The sequence below is a fragment of the Alligator mississippiensis genome, chromosome 1 (genome assembly GCF_030867095.1).
Source record: "Alligator mississippiensis isolate rAllMis1 chromosome 1, rAllMis1, whole genome shotgun sequence".
NCBI lineage: Eukaryota > Metazoa > Chordata > Crocodylia > Alligatoridae > Alligator > Alligator mississippiensis.
The window spans coordinates 13,104,596-13,130,508 of NC_081824.1; the positions used below are offsets into that span (position 1 = coordinate 13,104,596).

The 25,913-nt window shown below is 45.8% G+C and overlaps 1 protein-coding gene and 2 long non-coding RNA genes across 4 annotated transcripts in view; 2 read left to right on the forward strand and 1 right to left on the reverse strand.

The window, feature by feature from the left end:
• Positions 1-4,029: 4,029 nt before the first annotated feature.
• Positions 4,030-24,178, reverse strand: ENPP5 (ectonucleotide pyrophosphatase/phosphodiesterase family member 5). Of its 2 annotated transcripts, none has more exons than XM_014608423.3 (4): positions 24,053-24,178; positions 14,374-15,241; positions 9,098-9,274; positions 4,030-8,460 (listed from the first exon to the last, which is right to left on the reverse strand). In XM_014608423.3, exons 1-4 carry the CDS (start codon positions 24,137-24,139, stop codon positions 8,075-8,077), a joined length of 1,518 nt encoding a protein of 505 aa, XP_014463909.3. In that variant the 5' UTR covers positions 24,140-24,178; the 3' UTR covers positions 4,030-8,074. The 2 variants fall into 2 exon arrangements, with proteins under 2 accessions (XP_014463909.3, XP_006272057.3); XM_006271995.4 differs by lacking the exon at positions 24,053-24,178 and adding an exon at positions 21,154-21,299.
• LOC132250920 (uncharacterized) lies at positions 10,285-12,952 on the forward strand. Its single transcript, XR_009462630.1, has 2 exons — positions 10,285-11,466; positions 12,899-12,952. It is a non-coding gene; the product is annotated as an uncharacterized LOC132250920 (long non-coding RNA).
• Positions 24,179-24,248: 70 nt separating the features above from the next.
• LOC109284165 (uncharacterized) overlaps positions 24,249-25,913 on the forward strand; it is a 45,422-nt gene continuing 43,757 nt past the window's right edge. The window contains exon 1 of the long non-coding RNA XR_002091514.2: positions 24,249-24,374. This is a non-coding gene — a long non-coding RNA (uncharacterized LOC109284165). The remainder of the gene's footprint in view (positions 24,375-25,913) is intronic.

Sequence of the window (25,913 nt, forward strand, 5' to 3'; positions counted from 1 at the left end):
AGTTGGAAATGGAGGACTGCTATTTTTTTTTTTTGTGACAATAGCTTTGTGGTTGGGGTATTTATCCTGGAAGGTGGTCAAGATCCTGTGTCTATCTCAACTAGAAAGGGTTTGAATCCACATCTTGGTTCCCAGCAAAGTGCCCTAACCACCAGATTAGAGACTAGGCATGCCAAGAGTACCCTCTCTACCCTGAGCCTACTGATACAAAGCCACTGGGCAGATGGCTGTAAGATTCCTAGGGCCAGATTTAACAAACACAAGGAAGCTTGACACTAACCCAGGGAAGTGAACACTGTCGTGGACACAGTATGCGTTCTGAACCCTGCGACAGCTTATATATTTTGTATTAAAGTAATCACTGGATAAAATGCATGAACTCCATTGGAAGCAGGGGCCAGAACCAGGGGTTCCCCTCTTTCTTAAGCTCTACTAGTTAAATATCTATGCTCTTTTTGACCTTCCAAGCACAGGAGGAGCATACACCACAGGATTACTGCCTATTTGCACAATCTTCTTCCAAGGAGCGAACAGGCAGAAGTGGAGATCAGGGAAGGGTCAGGCATAGGGCACAGAGCATAAGCCATATCCAATGGTGGTGAGCAGATGCTTCCAAGGAAAAATATGAGAAGGCATGTGTAGAATGACCCATCCCCTGCTACGCCCACACAGTCACCACGTGTAAATTACTGGTTGCGGTTATGTCCTCAATTTGCACATTTCCTTAAAAACAATTTCTTTAAAATAGATGCACTGTTCAAGTTTAAAAAGTGAGTGAATGAGTAGTCCACTTGATAGGGCAGTTACTTACATTTTAAAAATAGATGGTTCCACCCGTGTTTACTTGTCAGGCATAGGTTAGAGCTCTCTTTACAGCAGCTGAACTCTGTCACCTAATACAGAGGATGATGAATGTGCATCAACTAGTGGGAGGAAAAAGAAGCCTGAACTTTTACTTTTGTAAAGGGTGTTGAACTGACACCTCCCTTCATCTGAAATCAAAGGTATTTAGGGAAACTGGATCACCCTCCTTTTATCACCAAATAAAAATCTATAACAAAATGTTTGTTCACAGTGGTAGTACAATACAACTTTTTATGCTTAGTGTTTACCTCTACACCAAGACTTGCTAACACAGCCACAGAAAGCATGATAGACAGACAGAAATTTATCTTGAATATCATGATCTGCAAGGGATTCTCAGAAGTTTGATCACATCTTTCTTTTCAAACAAAGGCTCATGTATGATTATAGAAGGCTTTTCTTTGAAGTGCTGTGTACAGTCCTGTATTCCTATTCATAAGCTTTCTTTTTATCACAGGATCTTTCTTTAAAATCCAGAAACAAGTTTTAGACATGACCAACAAATGGAACACAGAAATCAATGGATAGGAGTGAGCCCACTATTATGCTGATTTATATACCTGGTTCAATCAGGTATGCCATCATGTCTATTTTACACCCCCTACCCCAAACAAATTTAAATAAATTTACTGCTCCAAAGTCCTTCTATTTAAAGCTCAATATGGAGAGTAGTAGCATAAGCTTTCCTGCACCACTTCACCTGCAGCACCTCTTTCAAGGATGTATGTATTTGAAGCAGTGTTAATAGGATGGTTGCATTGTCCTTAACAAAGCCTCTCCCAAAAAGGAAAGGGTCCATTTAACCTGTAGGATACTATAAAACCCTCCCATGCTTGAAAAGGTTGCAAGAGACTATGAGGTTTAGCTCATTTAGCCCTATGCTGCTTAACCTCTGGTCCACGGGGCTCCCAATGTGTCCAGAAGTTTGGCTTCCAGAGCCACGGCAATCAATGCTGCCACCGTTCCCCCACTGCCAGGTTTCGAGACCTGCAAGGAGCCCTCAGGCTGGATAACAACTCTACACACTGGACTGTGGGATCTGCTTTGAAAAGCCACAAATTTGAGCACCACTGATTTTGCTTAAAAGAAGCTGAGGGGGCATAAGGCTAAGTACCTGGCTCATAATTATGACAAGATGAAGCTTTCTGTGCTGAATTTTAATATGCAGCAGGTTTCTCTGACAAAATAACAGGTCATGAGGACTGCAACAAAGCTATTCCTAAGTGGATGGTTATGCTCAAGATGCCCAAGCAGGTATGCCCAGGGTGCAAACCAGTGGTGGCTTGATAGGGCGAGCTCCTGCCACACAGGATGCTGTTTACAACTGCTTTTTCTTCCAGCACCAGAGTCTGTCATAACCTAATCTCTGATGGGCATCAAAGGTTGTAGTTTAGGGGTGGGCAGTTATTTGTGCTAGAGGGCCACTTACCTAGGGAGATGGGGTGAGCTGTTGCAGGCCGGGTCAGCAACCCCCCCTCCTCAAGCTGTTGTCCCTACTAGCCACAGTTCATCAAAACTCTTAAGTGGCCCTCTGGCTTAAATAATTGCCCACTCCTGGGCAGAGTACAAAAGTTAAGGAAACCTAACCTTCGTTCCCCAGTTCTTACACCCCTTCCCCCACCACAAGTGCCTGGCATACAGCCAGACCCATGCCGCACTGCATTACTGCACACTGGCTCAGGCCACCTGGGTGCAGCTGGCACAGCTTCTGCATGCCAGGGACCTGGGGCAGGGTAAGGGGGTGCAGGGAAAAGCACAGAAACAGCATGGCACTGGCCCACATGACCACAGTTCCCTGCACCCCTTCCCCCATTCCTGGCACATGACTAGGTTGGACCGGAGTCACACCAACTACATCCATGTGGCACAAAGAAATAAAATGTGGCACCAGCCAGCCCGGTTGTGTGTGGGGACTTGAAGTGTGGGGAATGGGGTGTGGGTGCAGGGAGCTGCAGGTTATCCAGGATCAGCTAGCTCAGTGGCATGCTGTTCCCCCTTCTCCCTGCACTCCCTCCCCCACCCTGAGTCCGTCACAGCTGGGGCGGTGTCACAGCGTGTTGCCACGTACCGCTTTGGGCCATGTGGATAAAGCTGGCATGGCTCCTGCCCAATCTGGCCATGTGCCAGGGACTTGGGGTCAGGCAGGAGCTGCACCAGCCAGTCCAGCTGCACCCACATGGCACAGCCCAAAGTGGCATGTGGGAACAGTGTGGCACCAGTGCTTGTGCTCTTACCAGGCATCTGGTCCAGCAGGGCCCGGATAACCTGTGGCTCCTGGCCCTGTTCCCCATGTACCACCTCCCCTGCCAGCGGCGCAAACTTTACCTAAGCTTTGACTTGCCAGGTACAGGGTTTGAGCAGCGCAGCCAGCCTTGCCTGGCAGAAGCCCGGCCAGGAGCTCAGCACCCCCAGCCTTGGAGTTTACACTGGGGCTGGGGGGCAGGACGGGATGGGCTGGGCAAGGAGGGGAGTGGCTTATACTACTGCTGCAGCTGGCTGACATGGGGAAGGGAGAAGGACAAGAGGCACTGAAAGCCAGGGCAGCCGCAGGCCAGATACAATTCTCTTTCAGAGGAGCAGCTGTGCACAGGGTAAAAATCATCTGATTGGCCAGATCCAGCCCATAGGCCGTATTTTGTCCATCCCTACTGTAGTTTATTGCCAGTCACGTGACAGAATAAAGATTCTTGTATCAGCTTTTCAGTTAATCAAATACATGTGAACCAAAGAAAAACTGAGCATGGGGAGAACTGTGTACCTGGATACCTTTAGAGAGCTCTGGATACCTTTAGAGAGGTAAATAAAGTATGGCCAAGGAAAAATCATCTGATTTGTAGCTTCTGCTAAGAGCAAATTTCAACAGAGCATTTCCGCTTTATGTAATGCATGCATCTCTCTCCCCCTTTTGATATATAGAGAATTCCCTCTCAGTTATACAGAACATTTGTTTCTATTGAAGTTAAATGTATTCAAGTCTGCTTGAGAAATATCCTGTCATGTGACTGGTTAAATGCAATAAAATAAATGCAATAAAGAGGATGGAATTAGGTTGGGGGCCTTGTTAACTTAAACTTCATGTAGACCGTTGGTTCATTCATATCCTGTTAAAAAAATTCAATCTTCTTCAGGTATCGTGAGAAAAAAAAAATTCACCCAAGAGAAGGATGATTTAAATAGATATCTTTTAATCTTTTCATAAAACAAACACATTCTTTCCAAAGCTGTTTTTAAACACGTATGTTCATTGCTTCGTAGCACTGCTAACAATTATAAAAATATCTGAATATTTTCATTTGCAAATAGGAAAACAAAACATTCTAGACGTCTACTCAGAGAGACTTTCACATTTCAGTACGAACAATCAAGTTTAAGTGTTGAAATGCCCCAATCCCAAGCTCACAGCCTGAGTTAACACACAGTACGTATATTCACTTCAGCTTCCGCTAACTTAGTTGCACATGATTCTCGAGTACCAAAAAGGTAAACAAAATCAAACTTGCCCCATCAAGTACGAGGACAAAGTCTAGAGGGTTTCACATCACAGCTCTGAGAAATAAACAATATTTTTCCACCAGTATCACTTCTGTGCTTAAAGATTAGTGAAGTTTACAAATTTTACAGATATCACCAGTACTTATAAAGGCTAATACTAGGTCTTATTCCTACAAATATTCTTAACGGAGAAAGGTTAAGCGCACTAACTATGAAACAGATGTACAATATCTAAACACAAACTTACTTTCTGTGCCTCAGCATATGGCTGTTTGCAGCGTGCCGCATTCTTCAACAGAAGCAGCTTCAGCTGCTACTGGCCTCCCACCCCCATTTTCTCCCAAAGGGAAACATATCTTTTAGGGAGAACTTGTTACTCGTCCCTTGCTGTGCAACTGAGCATGCACGTTCAGGGTAAAAGTGCTTGTGTTAACAGAATTTATATTCTTAACTTCCCCCTCACCCTGAAGCATTTATAAGCTCCCTTCACTTTTAACCCACTACCATAAAAAAAGTGCTCACTAAACATGCAATCTAATTGCTAATTTTGCTGTTTGCCAAAAAGCCACTTTCATTCCAGTACCATGATGTGCAACAGAAATAACTGCACACATTTTTTTAATGGCATCAAAGCAAGGGAGAGTGTGAAGCAGCAGCTGTAAATGGATAGCAACACTACGCTATCCCACCTGCTCAATTCATCAGAAACTAACTAGGGCTTGCTGAAGTGCGGACGCTTGCCAGTCTGTAGGTCTTTATTCTGACAGTGACATTCAGTTGGGCTGCAAAATGTGTGACATAAACCAAGACCAAAGACTCACATCTCAAATCTGAACTTTTCCAGCTGCTATCCCACCAAGCCGTTTACCACTCATTTCTTGAGGATGTGTTTGAGAAGCAATTTCTCTGAATGTGGAAGTGTACTATCTTGCATACTGGAAGAGTCTGACAGATATGCATTCAAGCAATTTACAGGCTTTAGGTTCAGGCTGTAGTAGTCACAGGTTTAGTAAATGAATTTTATTTATCTACTCTAACCACTACTGTGAACAAAACTTTTGCCTTCATCAATGCAGCTTTCAGTGTTAAGATGACTTTGGTTAAACATGTATGAGATGATATATGGTAGAGTAGTCCAGAAACAGTCAGCTTTCCAGTACATCAGGTAGGGATTTTTTTTCCTTAAGCTGCTAACCAATTGCACATCTTGACCATGATGAATTCCCCGGGAAAATTACAAAAGAAGTTAGTAACCAAGTCAGATTAAGTTACACAATGCCAAGTTTAGCAACGTCTCTACCGACCCAGTTTTAGTATTCTTCTCTGCCCCAACCTTAGCTTAGTCAGAATTCCTATGTGAAAACATTCCCAGCATTCAGAGTCGCCCACAAGACTGCTCGCTACAAACTCAAGACCAAAATGCAGAGTCAGTAGTGAAGACCTCTGCTCTGACAGTGCGATCCGTTATGGTCACAGCTGACAAGGATTATTTTGTTGCTACATGTGTTGCATGAGGGAGGAATTATTGGTCTGATTAAAATAACGAGTAAGGAAATTGCCAAACTCTTCTGCTGGAACCACTCAAGAGTGTGAGCCACCCTTTGAATCCGAGAGAAAGAACTGTCCTCAATTTAAATTGACAATACACCATAAAGTGGGAGGGTCTTGTTACTGCCCTAAGCAACAGGCACCACACAACTAGATTCTCTACAGCAGCTTTCAAGATCCTTCATTCATGAAATACTTTTGAGAATGCAAGAGAATACTTCTGAATGGTAGGCACTGGATTAATACCTTGTCATAACTTACAACATACAAAACTGTATTCTTTCCAGAGAATCTCAACTCTTAATAGTGCTCAGAGGCACCAGGAATCTACTACGTGATCTCACTGAAGAGTCTATCTAAAAAAAATTAACAAGAATGCATTAGTCTGGTAAATTCAGTTTGCTAAATGAAGCATTGCGTTTGATTTTTATATTCAATTTATAAAAGTCTGGCATCAGTCCCCCAATCTGCATTATTAGCATACTGCAATTACATGGAGAACTTACTTTATCTAGTCATTAAGTTATGCAGATCCAAACTTGCAGATGATCCCCAAAAGCCCTGTTAACAGCAAAAGGCAAAATTACATTTGCTGTCCTTTAAGAAAAGGAATAAACTAGGTTGTCAGAGAAAGGATTGGAAGCACCAAATATTTTCATGTGAAACCTGCCTCGTTAGCTGGCTAGCCCAGCTGAAGAGTCATTCACAATATTATACCCCATGTTGAATAATGGGGCTTAAAGAAAAATTTCAATTCATACAGCAATGCTGAGGAAACTAAATGTAGTTTTGCTCATTTGACAAGTCTCCTCCAAAAACTTCTCAGCTTTCCCCTGTTGCCTCTGCAACCAAAGGCATAAGCAAAAGAAAGCCTAATTGTTTTGATGCTGAAATAGAAGGCATACTTGTACGATATTTTTGTTGAGTTTAACTCAAAGGGTTAATAGTTTTACATGAAGCACCTTCATCTGAAAGTCATAATCTCTTGCCTGTATAGAGGTTACAAGTGCTTTTCTCCGATTCTAAGAATATGATTTGCTTTAGAAGTCTATTTCAAAGTCAAATCTGTTCCTCAATTTAGGAGCCCAATCCAGGGAAAATGCTAAAGATTAAATTTACAAGGCCAAACCTGGATGTGTCAGACAAGACACTGGTTACAGCAGGTTAATTTATCTCCTGACAAACAGGCGTGACCCCAGTGATGTTAATGGAATTGCACTCATTGATGATCAGCAAATGTTTAATACTTCCCTTTTTTGTAAGAGATCTGCATCTAGAAAATTAAAAATACACTGCTGGCCCTGCTCACACACTTCTGCTCTCATTTGAATAGAAGCGTCTTTAAAAGCCTTTAAAAGAACATTAGTGGGTTGACAAATTTAACCCAGTATATTTTAGTACATTATTACACTGCCCCCAGGTATCTGCTCATCGCTTAGGATTTTAATATTCTAGTGAGCTGGGAAAGTGAACAGAGTAACCAAAGCCCAAGATGCATCTTAGGGATGGGATGTACAGGTTCAAAAATCAGAAACCAGTTATTACAAGACAATTCTTATTGGAATACAGGCAAATATTTCAGTTGCTGTCATTCAAAGCAGAATATTTAAAGCCTTGCAATTTTAAACACACTGTATTCTAATGGTATTTGTGCTTTAGAAGCAATTTTTATAACATTTAATCCTCCAGTCCTTCCACTGTGAATCCCTTACATTAGTTTTACTTTAAAAAGAGTTAGGTTACCTTTTGGATTTAAAGAAAGCACTGATAAATTCAGGAAATCAGTAAAGTTCCTACATAATATTCTATAAAGTGCATCTAAAGTAATTTCCCTAAAATTGTTAATGCAAGAGGAGGTATCTAAAAGGTCTAATTTACTAAACACGTACATAACACAGCTTTGTATGTTCTCCTAAAGATTCTTAACCCCTCAAGGACCAAGTGGTTGTAGAATGCAAAAGAGATATGCTCTTCCTATATATATATCTCCAGTGCATATTTACTGCAGTGCACCAGTAGATCAGCATTCATTTTCTTATTTTACTTTGCTTGTATTTCTGCTGATCCTTTTCTAGAGTGTTTCAACAAGCCTCTTTAAAGCCCCCAATAGTTTAGAAGAGCACTGAAGCATTATTCCAGAACTATTACCTGCCAGTAATAGCACTCTAGACTAGCCTTGGAGTAAGGGCTGGGCAATTTCAGTGTGCTGCACGTGTATGGTAGGTATTTGGCTGTGGGTTAAGTGCTTCATAAAAACTACAAGAAACACAATAATGAGAATGGTCCCAAGAGACACTCCAATAAAATAAGCATAGGACTCTTCTTCATAATCTCTAGGATGAAGCTCTCTTGGAACTGGTCTAGCAAGTATATCTTCCACATTGCTGAACGATCCATTGTTTGGCAATGGATTGATACCAAGCAGGTGGCACAACAAGGGGTACAGATCTGTCATATTCATGGCTTCTTTGGTGGCATTTTTCCGAAAAGCGGGACCATGGGCCAAGAAGATTGGGTGCATTTCTGGTAGGGTGTTGTCATATCCATGGTTCCCCACTAGAAAGATAAAAGATTCCTGGTTATCAAGCCACTTTGACTTTGTAAAACAAACATTTAAACATGTACAGTTACATGGCTCATTATTTTGTTTTCCCATAATGTAGAATGGAGACAAGAAGCCTTGCTTATTTCCCTCAAGCACATTTCTGAAAAATCCAGTAAAATCCAAGTTATGATAATTTAAAAGGTAAAACAGAAATACCTGATAGCTTTTCTGAACTTGAGAGTCATTACCGGTCAGCTCAAACAGGCACCCTGCTTCTTATCCGGTGCCAGACATTTTGTAGAATCGGTCCTTAGGAATTTTGAGATCTAGCTCTGAAAGCTAATCTCCAAAATCAGCTGAAGTGTTTGATACAATTACTTTTTAAAATAGGTTTAAAGCTGGATTTTCAAAAGTCTATAAAGCAGGTCAGAGCACAAATCTCACTGCTTTTAATGGGACTATCCTTCCTACTTCACTAAAGGCTTTTAAAAGATATGGATGGAGCCTTCAAGTACATTCTTAACCCAGTTGGCCAAAGCCAAATTGGAGTTTCATTGGGCCAGGAGAGGCCTGGCATTTACAAGCTTTACTGTATTATTTGAACAGCAAAGACACGTAAAATCTAAGAAAAGAACGAAGAATACTTACACAGAAATGGGTCGGTCTTATTTTTTACGATTTCCCATCCTATGTCAGCCACTGCCAAGACTGGCTGAATTCTGCTGTTGTGTTTGTAATGTAATCTACTTGGAATTTCCTCCTTTTTATAAACAGTCATGTTGGGATGTGCGTTCACCAACGATTCATACACTTCATCCAGTTTACCTTCAAAATAAAACAAGAACTTAATACACACAAACCAAGTCAAGGATGAGCCACGAGCTGAAATACCTTTCTCTGCTTCAACCTGAACTAGGTTAAGTGTGCTGTGCTCAGAAGCCACATTTAGCCAGGAAGTCACAGTTTGATTCTCCAACTGAGTTATTATATTCCGAAGAGAAACTTAATCACTTGGGGCTGATCAACATTCGACTGAGTCCTCATGTTTTCTCTTGTCTTAGAATGTCTGTCTTATTTCATGATAAGTCAGCAAGCCTTAATTATAAGATAGTATGAGTTTTACATATTCACTTCAATTAGGGACAACATAGGGGTAACATATTGTTAAACTGTAGGCAAGTTTTGACAGGAGGAAGGCAACACTTTCTCCCATAATCCATCCACACAGCTTTCTCAAGGAGCAGAGCTTTTAAGGAATTGTCATGTTTGTCCCAAGCTAGCAGTGGTGTTCAGCCACCTTTCATTGGAAACAGAGATATCTTGGGGGGCAGGGTGGGCAGATATAACATTTGAAGAGCTTCAAATGGCAAGGTAGACAGATGCACAGACCCCTTTGAAGCACTCCAAAAATAGCAGGAGCATTCCAAAATGAATCCTGAAGGCAACAAGTAATATTTAGAAGCGCTTCAAAATGGACCCTTCAGTATCCCAGGCACTCTGCTCTTTCCCTGCCAGCTTGGAGCAGAACATGGAGGGAGGGAAACCACAGCGCTGTGTCAATGAGTGCTCTCGTGTTTGATCTGCCTCTGCTCTCCTGGAGCACCCCCTGTCCCAACAGAATCAGGAGAGGGGCAGGGGAGAAGAATCTCAAATTCAAGCTTTCCCGGTTTTGGCCAGGGGCAGTCTGGAGAGCACTCGCTGGCACTGGCTCTGCCCCAAGGGGAGTGGGGCAAGCACCTAGAAGAGCAGAGACGGCAGCGTAGCATCTGCTTTGTTTTCCTCTCCTCCCTTGGGATAGGGAGCAGAGCCAGCTTGTGGCAGTGCTGGCCTGAGAGCACCCTGCTACATACAGCTGTGGCAATTCTGAAGTGCTTTACCAGAAGGTGTGGTAAGGGGCCACAAATCTACCTGCAGGTGGAACACTCTGGGGTTTTTAAGTGTCTCACAGCACAGCTGCATTGTAAAGGGTTTCAAACGTCCCATCTGTCTCTACCCTTTGGAGGGCACTGTCCTGTAAAAAAGCTTAACTGGGAGCTATTACATGTTAAACTACAGGTGGTACCATCAGACCCCAGGATCCCCTAAATATTAACTTGCACTAACAATGAGCCAACTTGTTACAAACTAAAACAAGTAACAACGACGGAGAACAACTAGGGCTTTTTTGTTTGTTTAAAAAAAATAATCATATTTTCCAGTTTATGTCCATGATCTTGCTCTATTTCAGTTTACATTTTGGTGCCTACCTCCAGTTAATGTTACTGGCTGGTCTCTTACCATTTTATATTAGACAGACTTCAAAAAAGAAAAATAGCTGCTGGGTGTAATTTTGCACCATTGTGGCATTAAATGTGTATACCTGACCGATCAGAACAGGCTCTCAGAAAAAAATATTTAAATTAGGATCCTAGTAACATTTCCTATGTTTGAATATTCCTTGCTTGTTAAGGCCTTAAGACATTACCAGAGCATTAGTTCAGATTAGGATATTAAGGTACTAGACATTACTTTAAAAAATAAAATCAAGAAATGACCCTTGTGTTAAGAGTTTAAGAACAAAATATAATAAAAAGGTGAACTGAGATGTAAGATAGGGGAGGGGCACACACTTCAACTGCAGTCTTACAACTAAAAGCGTAAGCAGTGCTGAATATTCAAACTAGACTAAAATGTTTCTGCACCTGTACCTATATTTTCCCTTTGAGATCATAATTGACAAGTTTTTTAAATATTGTTTGTATCAGAATACATAGTGCAGCTTCACAGCTGGAGGTCCTCAGCATTATGTACTGCACAAAGGGAATCTCAGTGTCAGAGAGCTTATAAACAATATCTTCCTTTATCGCTGTTTAGTGTTTATACAGATTTGATCATTTACCTGTTTTTATCTTCTGCTGTAGTAGAAACAATGGAATGAAGAGGAGACACTAATGGCTTGGAAAGAAGAGGTGCAAGAGCATGGGATGGGGAACAGAAGGGAGCTAAGGAAGAATAGACAGCCGAGTCCAGGAGGCATGGTGAGAGAGAAAAAAATATATATAATCAGACCTAGGAGTCCACTGAGACTCAAGGAACTCAAGGTTCTGATGTGTCAAATTATAATTTGACCAATTTCCAATGAATTTTCACAGAAATGACAGAAGGCACCCCTGATAAGGGGGGCAGCTCTCCTGCCAAAACGTATTTTCCCCTCATTCTGTGAATGGTTTAGCTTAGTTTCATGATGTTTAAAGCAAGAGGGGATGCCCCCTATTAAATTGTATCCAAATATCCAACATCAAAAGTCTTGAGTTTTGAGAATTTCAAGTCCTGCCTACATAGAAAAGATTGAAAATAGAGACCAAGATGCCAACAATGCTTAGAGCTTCTGCCATGGCAGAAAAGCTATTAGGCAAGAGATGCTGAAAGGATCTCAGGCAGGTAATTTATGTGCCATCCTGCAAAGAAGGGACAAAACCCACGGTATAATTTAGAGGAAATATGTCCTCCTAACTCCAAATATATCAACCTTCAGCCCAGGGGCAGAACACAAACACACCAGGCATCTATGAGAGGGGGATTCTCCATGCCACCTCAAAATGCTGGCACATGCAATCTCCAGCAAAAATGTACATTATAGTGGAATGTATTTATAAAAAAAAATAAATTAGCTAGAGGTGGTACCACCAGACCCATTTATTCAATGTACAACTCAATCACAAATTTGATAAACTCCACAGAAACAGACTTGAAAGGGATGTCCTGAGTCACCGCTCATAAACGTAAGCTCCCTCTTCAAACTAGTTTCAACTATCATGCATGCGCACATACATACACAGGCTTTTTACTGTGTTACATTCAGGGAATGCAACCATATTCTCTCTGCCTTCATTATGCTAGGTTAAGCAAACCACCGTCTTCCATATGATGAGCTCTCTATTCCCGAGATCATCCTAGTGGCCTTTCTCTGCACGTGTCCACCTGTTCCAGCCTGAATCTATCTTTTTTTGAATGGGGGTAACCACAACTATACATGCTAATCCAGAAGTGGTCTCACCAGTGCCTCGTGATACCCCTCTTGCTGTACCCAAGGATCATATTTGCTTTTTTCATCATACACCTAGCAGCTCATACATCTGTGCCCTTCTGCCTCCAACTGATAAGCTCAATGACATTAGCCTAACAGAAATGTAATCTGCACTTTTATTTTCAAAATAAGCAGCAATACTGCTTAGCAACATTTTCTGTACCAGGCTTGAACAAAATATATGGCATAATAGTGCCATAATGTTTTAATTTAAATTTTAATTCTTACCAAGATCCCACATCTAAATTAAGAATAAACCTCTGGCTATGAATGTATGGCTAGAAAGTATTTAAGAAACATCAATTAAATTAAAAAAAAAAAAAAGTCTTAAATCCATTGAGAAGGTACCTGCAGCTATGTGTAAGTCTTGGCTTCTATTACAGATGAACTACAGAACTAGGACCAAAAAAGTTAAAATCAGCACCGTCAATCTAAAATATACATAAAGCAGGTACCTCTGGATGAAGCAAGAAAAGTACATGCAGCAATGACGTGACAAAATGCTGTTAAGAGACGAACAGTGCAACTGGCAGTTTGGTAAGTTGTCAAAGCACTCAACTGTTAAAAGGAAAACTGTGAGACAAATAATTTTTAAAAAATATGTCAATTACTAATATATTAGAATATTAACATTAAAGAGGCTTCAAAATCTAAGTTACTTGCAACACGGGCTCAGTTTTCACATTTCATTAAACTCGGACAGGGCAAGGACCTGATCAGCTTCAGCTTGTTTTCATGAATTAGAACACAGTGCTCCAAATACTGCAGAGAAATTTTTAAATCTAAAATACATGTTTCTACACTTTGAACACCCTCCTCTTGTTAAAGCTACTCTTAGCTTGAGTTCCTTTCTTTTAAGCCCAAGCGGACATTGAAATGTTTATTTTTACATGACGAGGACCTGAAAAATAACATGGAGTATTGAATTAATAAAAAGAATGTTGCAGCTATTTGAGAGTGCAATCTTGTATTTGATTTCAGAATTGGGAGCTATTTTTGTCTTGCCTGTTATGTACCCAAGTTGTGTGCGTTACAGTAATACTCTAGTCATCACTGCTAGAAAGTGATCACCTAATTCTGATCTTCAGCTGGAAATAAGCAGCAGCACAACTTCAGAAATCAGACTAAAAGAGTAGAATGGCATCCAAAGAAGGCCCACAGGGGTTAAAGTCGCAATGAGTTTGGAAAAGATTATCCGTACCAGGGCTGCCTTTAAAAAAACCCAAATTCTATCACAAAAGTATCTGCAGTGTAATTTTAGCAACCTCTGCGCCACAGGAACAGTAGAGTTGCAGCAGTTTTGAGGCCAGATAAATCAGGAGAGGTTAGTGACAGCCACCAAGTCAGAAACTGAACCAGAGACCTCCAAAAGGGAAAGCATTAGCCTCAAGAGCTGAAGCTAAAAAGTCAGGTTCTTAGGCTGAGGCTGCAACAGAATTGCATCTTTTGTGGAAGGACACCATACACTAGCTATTGATTTACATTAAGATTAACACCATGCATGCAAACACTTTCTTTCATCCCATTGAATGCTGGGTCGAATCTTACTCCTTCAAAACTACGGAGTGCATATCGATTTCACTTAAACACACTAGAAATTAAAATACTAATCAAGGAACAGTCCTTGTCAAAATGAGCAGTACACAATTTTAAATACTGAGTTAGGTTTCTAGACAGGTGTATCAATACAAAAATAAGTGTGTCGGCCTACAAACTCACACAGTAGTCCTTGGTTATCATGACACAAATCTCATTGGCTTCAGTATCACTGCCAACACAAAGGGAACCCACCCTAAAACTGAATCAGGTTTCAGATTTTACAGTTTCTTTAGAAATCTCTCAGTGACATGATTCTTACCTTCTTTTGGCAGAATAGCGACCACAGGAGAATGGTCAACCATTGTATACCACTCTCTATCCACGTACTGGTCAAGCTCTATAAGCCTTTTGGAGGAAGACTGTGCCATTCCATGGTCACTTGTGATTATGATATTCACTGTGTCCCATAACTTTGCTTTCTTTAGTTCCGACACAAGATGTCCCAGCTTGGCATCAGTCTCATTAATGACTACTCGCATAAGTGGATTTTCAGGGCCCAATATATGCCCCATTTCGTCAGGCTGCTCCCAATACAAGAGACCAAAGTTGATGGGGTTTTCAGATGTAAACCAATCAATAAGATGGGAAACTCGATCTTCAAATGAAACAGACTCATTGTAAATCATATAATGCGTAGGAAGGACTCCATGTATTCTTACATCCGTTCCTGGCCACATAGCAGCTCCACTTCTATGTCCCTCCATCTGGTTTGTGACCCATATTGGACAGGCCTCTTCCCAGAACTGTGCATGATAAATGTCCATGTGGTTCATAGAGAATGTTCTGTTCAGGACAGGATCATACATTTCATTAGCAACTATGCCATGGCTCTCTGCGTAAAGGCCAGTCACCATTGTATAATGATTAGGATAGGTTTTTGTAATGAACACATTAGCGACCCGTTTCACATGAACACCATTTTTTATGACATAATGGAAGTGGGGAGCTGGCACTCTATTGATGTAATCCCATCGAAATCCATCAAAAGATACCAGTAATACTCTGGGTTGTTCCTCCTGGAGAGAAAAAGTGCTGGGAAAAGTCAGCATACAAACTGCCCAGAATCTCCAGCAGCAATTCACAGCCATCCTAGAAGTCATATTTCCCTCAGCAGGAAAAGGTGGTATCTGTGGATTACAAAGGTAAAGTTAAATTATCTCAAACATTTGCTTTTATTATACATATAAGAAAATCTAAAACAAGTTTTATTTACAGGCTTGTTTATAGATGCATATGGCTGATATCCCCATAGCAACTTGAACACTCAAAACACTAGTGGACTTTATCCTCATTCCAGTGCATAACTATGTAGTCCATATTAGTTTATAACCGCAGGATTTAAAAAAACCTGTGCACTTACTGGAACCCACCATAAACAATGAGTATCCAGTGCGCATGAACAGCACTGTGTATTAGCATCCCTGACCAGGTCCCGTCAGGTTCAAGGCTTTTAAGAACACCTGATTCCCCTTCCCTGCTTCCAGAACAGTTAAGTAACCAGATCAGAGATTGCTAACCCTGCTAGTTTGAAATCAGGCAGAAGGCAGGGCAGTGGCACTGGATAATCTTATCTTATTACCTGGGCTAGTTTTTTTAGCCCCTTTGGCCACAAATTTTTACTGCTTCGTTTACCACCTTTGCCTCCCAGGAGTGCCCCCACTCTGCATCTCCTGCCTACCCTTATCCTTTGTATTTAAATTGCTCCTTTTTTAGTTTGAATCCCTGCTCTCTGCAGATCCATTTACAGTATCTGAGTTTGCACTGTGTGAGCTACTTACAAAAGCGTATGCCTTATTTTATAAAGGTGCCACGCTGCCCTGACAGTTAAATAAACTGCAGATTAACTGTAACTGTTCACAGGGGTACTATTAAGTGAAAAATTAGACAGCAGGAGAGAAAGATGGTAAGCACTTAAATGGTTCATGTCCTTAACTGATATGCAGATATTATAATGAGCAACAGACAACATATTGGAACTAGTATTGTGTTATACAAGTAAAGGGATTATGCACGTCTCTGCTCCACACTAGTGGAACATGCTAGTTCCCAGCTTTGCAAGGGTTAGAAAGCATGTTACAGATGAAGAACTAAGACACGAGCAAGTTAGGAAGTCTTTTGACTTGTCATGTTATACGGGGAGTGTTGAAATCACTGCCTTAACCAAAAAACCCACACGAACTACTTGCTCTTCCTTTTCACCCCAACATATTTGCTAGCATTTCAGGACTGAAAGTCTCTCTCACTTCTTTCATAAAAAAATGTTTTCACTTCTCGCTTCAAACTGTTTTGTTTGAAAATTAACAGAACAGCTAAACTTTAGCTATCTATTTTTTCCAACACTAAAATATTGTATATGCTCAAGGAATTTATAATGGATAAAGCGATAAATTGAGTGTAAAGCCCCATTCTTTTAATGCTAAAATAGAAGCTGGAAAATGAAGCTAATTTAAAGTGACATGTTGAACATAAAGCCTAATTTAAATTAGCTTCTTTTTCCAGCTTCTGTTTTAGCATTAATCAATCAATCAATCAGATGCGGTTACAGGTAGATTAGTTTATATATAAACTGAATGCATACACGCACGCACACACGCAAATATATTTTGTAGTCTCTTCCTAGAAAATCTCCACCCACACACCAATGAAAAAGCATACCTTGTTTTTACCATGGCTTAAAGAACTATATTTTAAATGTGGCAAACATAACTATTTGTAAGATATTTCTACTACTACTGATTTAAGCCTGACAAAAATGGTTCAATTGTTCCCCACTAGCCCCAAAAATATACCCTAACCCTAAACTAGACGGACCTTCTTTAGGAGCAAGGACTGAACAGTATGGAGTACTGAAGGTCTCAGTTTTGTTGCTACTAAGGGTGACAAGTCTGTAATGGCTTTGAAATACAAATGTTTCTGGGAACTGAAGTAACCCCACACTAATACTCAAAACAATTAGAACTGTACCATCAGTTTTAAACTACTGTCAATTTAGCACACAATAAAACTAGAAATTTAGATCTGAAATAATCTCTATTATACAATCCACATAATAATCATGTTACATTTCTCCTGAGTTATAAAGGCAGCAGAAAGTCAAAAGGTTGTTTGGTATCTCAGGCCACAGCTGCATTTCCTATCCAATGCTATTAAGCTTAATAGTGTCTAAAGTTATTTGTTCTTTCCAAGCAAATACCACTGAACCTAGATACAAAAAGCCTGAAATTAAAAAAAAAAAAAAATATTGCTAAAAAACTTAGTGTAACCATAAATAATTTGACCACTACAAAATACAAAGAGAGATCATGAACTGTTGCAGCCAAAAATGTTTTTCTTTCTGGATACATTTGAGAAAAAGTTCTTGGTCTAATCAGTTGACTCATCATGAAAAATAACCAGGCTTACAGGAGCCCTAAAGTCAGTTCCAATTAGTATATATGGATAACTGCAGGTGCAGAACTCATGCGAAATGAAATAATTCTCTCGCAATTTATCAAGAGTTATTTTTATCTCTCTCATGCCTGAAATCAAGATTTAAAAGTCCAAATTCCGGCAAGGGGTAGATTCCTTGGAAAATCCTGGATGCAAATCTGAGGGCACCAATGCAAAGAAAGTGCTCGTTTGCCCTGCCACATTGGATAGTTTGTCTATTTGCTACACGGCTTAATGTGTGCTGGCACCAAGGACATTTCCTCATTCTAGCATTTTTTTAAGCCAGCTTTTCTGGCAGAACAGACAGGCCTGCTTCTAACAATCAGAGAGATGTATCCTGCAAAATTCCCTCTGCAATAATGGATACATCATGTAGAGAATGAATGATTCTTTTGGAATCAACAGTAAAACACACTTTTATTGAAGTCAATACTAATCCTACTAGAAACATTATGCAGACCACAGTGACCTACTGGCTAATGTAAAACATCTCATCATACCTGCTGAAAGTCACTTACATAAAAACATTTACCAACTAAAAAAAAAAGAAAAAGTCCTACTGCATTTACCCTGGTTCAAAATGAGCTTTTTTCCCTCCAGCCCCCATTCAACATGGGGAAAACAATACCTCATTTCCAATTTGAGTATGGGACCTCTCCACCCCAGTGCTGTATGGAGTAGTGGTGTCCCAAGCTGATCTGGGGAGCCCAAGTCAGGCAGGGGACAGCAATGGGCACATAGGCTCCTCCTTCCAGCACCTGTTCCCAGCCAGCAAGGAAGATGGGATTGGGAGGGGAAGGGCCAAATATCCCATCTTAAAATGCTATGTTTTCACCACATTTCCTGCCCTGAATGTGTTAACTTCATTTCAAACAGGGTTATTTAATTGGTGGTCTGCTGCTTCTGCTGCCATGTAAAGGAAAACAGCCCAAGGCCCTGTACACTGCCTGCGCCACCTGTGCAGAGGAGAGGCTGCATGTCCCAAGCATAGCACCCACAGCAGGGAATGATCCAGAGGAACCATGAGTTGCCTCCGCCTGGACAAAAGTTGGACAGCCAACCTTTTTTCAAGGAGGATATTGCCTACAACAGACACAGTCAAATCCCTCAGGTTCAACTTTTCAAATAAGACACTATAATTTTTTTTTCCTAGTCCTATACCTTCTGCTATACTGCAAGCCAAACCTGTCCAAGCATTTTCCAGATTAAGTTTTGATTAAGTATCCCTCATCTTTCTGCTGGGAGCCCAAACTCTTCCTCAAATCAGCTATTTCCCACCATACCCCCATCAGATGTACCAATCTATGAAGTGTTCATAAACATTAGCAAGCTTAAAAACACTCAAAGCAGGAAGTTACTTTCAGTACACTCCCCTCCCACCACCACCACACACACGCACACAGAGGAAAATACTGATGAATGAATTAAACAAGTTAGTAGTCAGGAAGAGAATCTAAATATCCTAATCTCAATCCAGTACCGTACCAGTACAACATCTCCATTATGTTTACTATACGCGCTACAAAGTTAGGAGACAACACTTAAGAGATGAAAAATGAGTGGTCAACATTAGCAAAGGAATGCGTGCATCACACCCGGGTCTCACCACAGAAGTCATGTGAGCGCACGCCTCTGCTGGTCACCTACAACCCCATCCTGGAATGGATCAGAGGAAGCATCAAACAGCTGCATCTTATACGCAACAAGGATCAGACCACGGCAGAGAGATCCCTAGCCCCTCTGCTCCTGGCTTTCAAACAACCTTTTAACCTTGCCCAACTAATCATCATAAACTAGGGGCGCACCGATAAAGATTTTCTTGGCTAATATCAATAGCCAATTATTCACCAGGCATATCAGGTGATATTGATCTGATAACCAATTTACAGGAATTTAGTCAGGCAGTGTGGAGAGCTGCGCCCTGCAAGTAAGTCTGCGAAGGGGAATGGGGGAGGCAGATCAAGGCCCCACAGTGAGGGAGGGAGTGGGGCAGGGGCTAGGGGTGCTGCCCTGCCAGGGCAGTGAATGGGACTCAGGGCCAGGGAAGGGAGCAGGACAGAGCTGCAGGTGGCTTGTCTAGAGGATCAGCATCTTGGAACTTAAAAAATGGCAGCATCTTGGCACTTAAAGCCTGTCAAATGAGCTTTAGTTTAACCATTCCTGCCACCATTTTTAAGCATAGGGATGCTTCTAACTCGGGGTGGGCAATTATTCCAGGTGGAGGGACGCTCACCAAGTTGTGGCAAGCTGTCAAGGGTTGCATGCGTAGCTCCGCCCCTTGACAGGTGCCCTCACCCCCGGTCACCATCTTGGGACCCATGTCCCAGGGCAAGCACAGGGGCCCAGAGCAGGGCTGGTGGGGCCCAGAGCAGGGTGCAGGCTGGCAGGGGTCTGTGGAGCTGGGCTGGGCTCACCAGCAGTGAGAGGGGGGAGCTGGCCTGGCTCCATAGAGCCCCTGCCAGCCAGGACCCTGTACCCCTGTCACCCTGCTCTGGGCCCTGCTGGCACTGACCCTGGGACACTGGTGCGGGCCCGCTGACTCCCAGTACCCTCCCAGCCCCACAGTACAGGTGAGGGGCAGCGTACAGCCCCAACCCTGTACTCCCCAGCAAGGAAGGAGCTGGTGTGGAGTGCAGGGAAAAGCGGCCCCTCACCTACCCCGTGCCTGGAGCTCCCTGCTGCAGCTGCTCACAGTCTGGGCTGTCCGAAGCAGGCACAGGCAGCCACACAGGGCTGTGAGTGGCTGCAGCATGGGGCACTGGCCACAGGGCAGGCAAGGGACGTTTTTCCCGTGCTCCGCACAAGCTTGTAACCCAGCCTGCTGCCAGCCTGGGTCCCGTGCCGGCTTCAGGCTCGCCCATCGGAGCCCCGCTGTGGCAGCAGCTGCAGCCCCCGAAACTTGCTGCATTGTGTTTGCTGCTGCTGCCTGCCCGGAGCTCGCGTGCTGGGCAGCAGCAGCAAACACTGCCCGACGTAGCAAGCCGGGGGGCCGCAGCTGCTGCTGCCATGGCAGGACCCTGATGGACAAGCCTGGAGCTGGCACAGGGCCGGGTTACAAGCTGGTGCTGTCCTGAGCCTGCTCAGGGGGAGGGGACGCTTTTCCCCCCCTCGCTCAGCACCAGCTAGTCCCCTGCCCCCCCGAGTTTCCTACACTGGGGCAGCCACACGGTCCCAAGCCAGAAGCCCCTGCTGGGGCTTCCGGCTGGGGGGCAGGGCCAGGCAGGCCCTGCTGTTGCAGGAGCTCTCCAGGGCTCCCCCTGGGTCCTACTGCCCTTAGTCCCTGTCATCTTTGACAAGAGCTCACGTGCTAGGCAGCGAACATTATCATTCAGTGAATACTGTCAGCCATCTTTGACAGGAACCAAGGACAGATAAATTTTAATTTTCTAAATTTTGTTAGGGGCCCTGCGGGCTGGATAGCATGGCTTCATGGTCCAGTTCTGGCCCGCGGGCCATATTTTGCCCACCCCTGTCTAACTGGAGTGGAGCCGAGTAGGGCAAGGCTAGAGGTAATCGGTAATCTGGTGGCCATGCCAGACAAGAAAGCTGATATTTTTAACAGTTTCTTTGCTTCTGTTTTCTTGAACAGGGACCAGGATATCCCACCTACCAGTGCAGATGTAGTTCAGGACAGTGCAGGACACCCTGCTCTGGGCCCCTGTGCTGGCCCTGGGACAGATGTGTTGTTTCTTTCTGTCAACTGCCTGATCGCTGTCTCTGCCACAGGACCCAAGCCATTGCACATATGACTCTCCCCTATTCACAAAAAAGACACCCCTGAGCAGACAAGTCATAATTACACTACAAGACATAACAACATGCATCTGTAGTTCGGGATCTTCTGGAAGGGCTAGACATTTTTAAATCTGCAGGTCCAGATGCCCTCCACCCAAGGGTGTTGAGGGAGCTGGCAGGGGTCATCGTGGAGCCTTTGGCCCGGCTGTATGAGCATTCGTGGTCATCTGGCCAGGTACCAGGGGATTGGAAACTGGCTAATGTGTTCCCCATTTTTAAGAAGGGGAGGAAGGAGGACCCAAGTAATTATATGCCTGTAAGCCTCACCTCGGTGCTCGGGAAGCTCTTGGAGAGGATCATCAAGGAGCATACCTGTGGGAGGCCTGCAGGGGAGATCATGCTCAGGGGCAATCAGCATGGCTTCACCAAAGGCAGGTCCTGCCTGACCAACCTGATTGCCTTTTACGACCAAGTAACTAAATCCTTGGATGATGGTGTCGCTGTGGACATAGTCTTTCTAGACTTCAAGAAGGCCTTTGACACCGTCTCTCACCGCATCCTCATCAATAAATTAAGTGACTGTGGCACAGATGCCTGCACAGTTGGACAGGTAAAAATTGGCTGATGGGGCGCACCCAGAGAGTAGTGGTGGAGGGGTTGTACTCAACCTGGAGAGATGTAAGCAGTGGGGTACCCCAGGCCTCGGTCCCGCACTGTTTAACATCTTCATCAGCGACTTGGACGAGGGGGTGGAAAGCACGCTGTCCAAGTTTGCTGATGACACTAAGATGTGGGGCGAGGTGGACACACTTGAAGGGAGAGAGAGGCTGCAACTAGATTTAGACAGACTGCAAAAGTGGGCAGACGAGAATAGGATGGGGTTCAACGTAGACAAATGCAGGGTGCTGCACCTTGGGAAAAGGAATCCACAGCATACATACAGGCTGGGGAGTTCCCTTCTTGAAAGCACAGAGGCAGAAAGGGATCTCGGAGTCATTTCTGACTCCAAGATGAACATGAGCCACCAATGCCAGACCGCAGCCAGCAAGGCCAGTCATACCTTGTCGTGCATCCAAAGGTGCATCTCAAGCCGGTCCAGAGAAGTGATACTCCCCCTCTATGCGATTTTGGTCAGGCCGCAGTTGGAGTACTGTGTCTAGTACTGGGCACCGCATTTCAAAAGGGATGTGGCCAGCATTGAGAGGGTTCAGAGGAGGGCCACCCGCTTGGTGAGAGGGCAGCAGGACAGGTCCTACGAGGAGAGACTGAGGGACCTGAACCTGTTCAGCCTCAGCAAGAGGAGGCTGAGGGGGGACCTGGTGGCTGCCTACAAGCTCATCAAGGGGGATCAACAGCAAATAGGAAGAGCCCTTTTCTCCCCAGCACCACCTGGGGTGATGAGGAACAATGGTCATAAGCTGATGGAGAATAGGTTTAGGTTGGAGATCAGAAGGCAATATTTTACAGTTAGGGCGGCCAAAATCTGGAACCAACTTCCCAGGGAAGTGGTCCTCGCCCCTACGTTGGGCAAATTCAAGAGGAGGTTGGATGATCACCTGTCTGGGGTCTTGTGAACCCAGCATTCATTCCTGCCTGTGGCAGGGGGTCAGGTTAGATGATCTGTTCGGGTCTCTCCTGACCCTAGCTACTATGAAATTAGGTGGGCAGACTGCTGGGGGCTTGGGGCTCTCCGCCCTGCTGCCTTTGCCCTGGGGGCCCCATGCCAGCCGTGTGTCCCCTGCCTGCCTGGCAATGGGAGGCAAAACTCACCACCTCCACTGATGCCAGGCAGGCAGGGGATGTGCAGCTGGCACGGGGCTCCTGGGGGAAAGGCAGCAGAGCAGAGAGCCCCGAGCCCACAGCAAGCAGCCTGCATCCGCCCCATGCACAGATCTGGGGGGGGGGGGGGGGGGGGGGGGGGCACACGCCCCCATGCCTCCTGCTGGGGGTGTGCGCAGTGCCAGGGAGCTGCCCCCACTCCCTGCCCTGTGCCCGTGGACAACCTGCCCGCAGCTCCATCCTGCTCCCTGCCCCAGGTCTCATTCACTGTCCTGGCTGGGCAGCGCCCCTGCCCCTGCCCACTCCCTCACCGTGGGGGTCTTGACCTGGTCCCGCATCCCCCTTCCTCTTCGCAGACTTCCCCACAGGGCGCTGCTCTCCTGGCCACGCGCAGCGCAGGGCCCCAGCCACCAGACACCTTACATTTATCCATGAACATCATGAACGTCGCCTGCCTCCCGAGGCTGAGGGGGGCACAGCCACCGCCCGCAGGCGAGCAGGGACTTCCCAAAGGTGGCTGCAGCAGCGTTGGCGAGCGCCGGCTGGCGATTAGCAACTACCCACAGACGCTGCGGGCAGTGTCGGTGGCACCCAGCGGCGATGGGTGACCGCCTGCAGACGCCGCCGGCGGTGTCGGTGGCAAGGGAGGTGGGAGGGGGAGGATGGCGGGCGGCGACCGCCTGCCAGTCTGCGGGTGCACCTGCACCCTCGTGCACCCCCGACGCGTCGCCAACGTCATCGGCCAAAAAAAGCCGTTAGCCGGTAACAGAAATTTTCCTTGTCTGGGTGCCCAGCCGATACACAACCGACATGTCGGTGCGCACGCATCAGACACAAGCTCCCCGCCGCCCAAGAGACGAGCGGGACACGGCTCGGCTGCGTCGCCGCTGCCACAACCCGCGCGCGGGAACCGCCGCGCGCACGGGCCGAGCTGCGACACACCGCGCTTCTCGCGGCGCGGAGAGGCGCCGCCCGGGGCCCGCGCAGTCACTCACCTCGCAGCTACTGCGCCCGGTCCTCTTCTGCGGTCCTCGGCCCCGCCCATTGTGAGGCACTTCCGGTGCGCGGCGCTCGGGCGCCATTGGCCGGCGGCGCTGTCACTCCCGCCTCGGGGTGACGGTCGCGCGGCGGTTGGGGCGGTTGGGGCGGGGCGCGCGCGTTGCCATGGAGGAGCGGCGGGGCGGGGTCTTCGCTGCCCCCGGGCTGCCCCCCGCAGAGCCGGCGGCCGCGGGCCCGGGGAGCCGCGCGTCTGCCTCTGACTCGGGAGGTGACTCCAGCACAGAGGGACGGTGATGCTCAATCCGACGCGCAGTCCAGGTAGTCCGGCAGTGCCTAACCTTTCTGGAGTGGTGCCGGGTCAGCCTGCGAGCCGGGCCCAGTCTGTCAGGTCTGTCGGCAGGCCCGGCCCGGCTGCCGTCCAGCTTGTGGCCTGGCCCTGCGTGCCAGACTGCGCATCCCGGAGCAGGCCCTGGCCCTGCACGCGCCACACTGCGTCCCGGGGCTGCGCACGCTGGTTCGGGACCGCCCCGGCCCCGCACGTGGGAGCATGAACGCCCACTGCTCCTCCGCTGCCGCGCCCTGGCCCCGTGGGGAGACCCGTGGCCCCGCCGGTATGCCTTGCCAGGCTGGAGGTTGAGCGTAGTCCCTGTCCTGTCCTGGACGGGACACGTGGGCACCATGCTTGCAGAGGCCTCAGATTCAAATAAGCCCCGTCCACACTACACATTTCACCCCTAGAAATGAGGCGGCGAGGGCTTCCAGCGTGCCCGGGAGGAGATGCCTGTTGCGAACCACAACTCTTCACCGTCTCTAGTGGGGGCTGAGGTGTGTGGAGCAGGAGCAGCCTGAAAGGACTTATTGCCCTGATGGCAGAAAGGCGCTGTCTTGTCCCACGGTACAGATCAGGGGAGGCCCAATTTTTTTGACAGGTCTGTCGCAAATTGGCTATGCACCCTTCTCCAGGACCACTCCGATCCCCTTCCCCTGTTGAGTCTGCTGCTCTGCTTTCTGCTTCCTTCCTTGTGCTCCTTGCCTGACTCGCTGTTTTAGCTTCTGCGTCCTGCTCCATCTGCCGCTGCGGTACGCCCTGCATAAAGGCTGCCATATCACTTGTGGCACCCATGCTGCAGGGTGGCTGCAGTTGGGTGTAGATCAGGAGTGCTCAACCTTTTGGCCCCACAGGCTGGATATGTGGTGCAGGGCCTGTCTGTGAGCTGGACTGGGTTCTGGGGCCAGTACTGACTCTTCCCTGCCCCCGCACTGGGATTGGGTCCGGGGGGCCCACCACCACCTATCCCATCCCCCGTGTGCTGGGATTCAGTCCCGGGGACCCAGCATTGCCCCTGCTGTCCCCTGTGCATTGGGATTGGGTCCTGTGGGCCTGCCACTTCCCCCTTCTGCCCCTCACGTGTTGGGACTGGATCCTGAGGGCCTGGCACCACCCTCTCCTGGCCCCCCACAACAGGACTGGGTCCTGCAGTAGCTTCCCTACCCCTGTCCAGCCCTGTGCATTGGGATTGAGCGCTGGATCGGATCCAGCATGCAGGGTTTGGGGCTCCCCATAGGTTAGAAGATTTGGCAGGAGGGGAACAATGCCCCATCTTTCCCGCCACCAAATTTCCACAACCATGACACTGTGCTGTGGGTTGGATCTGGCCTGTGAGTATCCCGGTATAAATGAACTCACAGAGGCTTCAGAGAAAGGCACAGTAAACCACATTAAACATACATAGGATAAAAGAAAGAGGTTAACTCCCTGCCCAGGTGCTTTTAAGCTTCTATGTAATTTCTGTTCTGTTAAATCTAGTGTCACTTGGCCTATGGCAATAATATACTATGGGAGATCACATGCAGCCT

Coding starts and splice junctions, on each gene's coding strand:
- ENPP5 (XM_014608423.3), bottom strand. CDS start 24,139: ATGGCGCCCGAGCGCCGCGCACCGGAAGTGCCTCACAATGGGCGGGGC. Junction 15,242..24,052: donor CCGGGCGCAGTAGCTGCGAG/GTGAGTGACTGC, acceptor TGTAATCCACAG/ATACCACCTTTTCCTGCTGA. Junction 8,461..9,097: donor TAAGACCGACCCATTTCTGT/GTAAGTATTCTT, acceptor TTATCTTTCTAG/TGGGGAACCATGGATATGAC.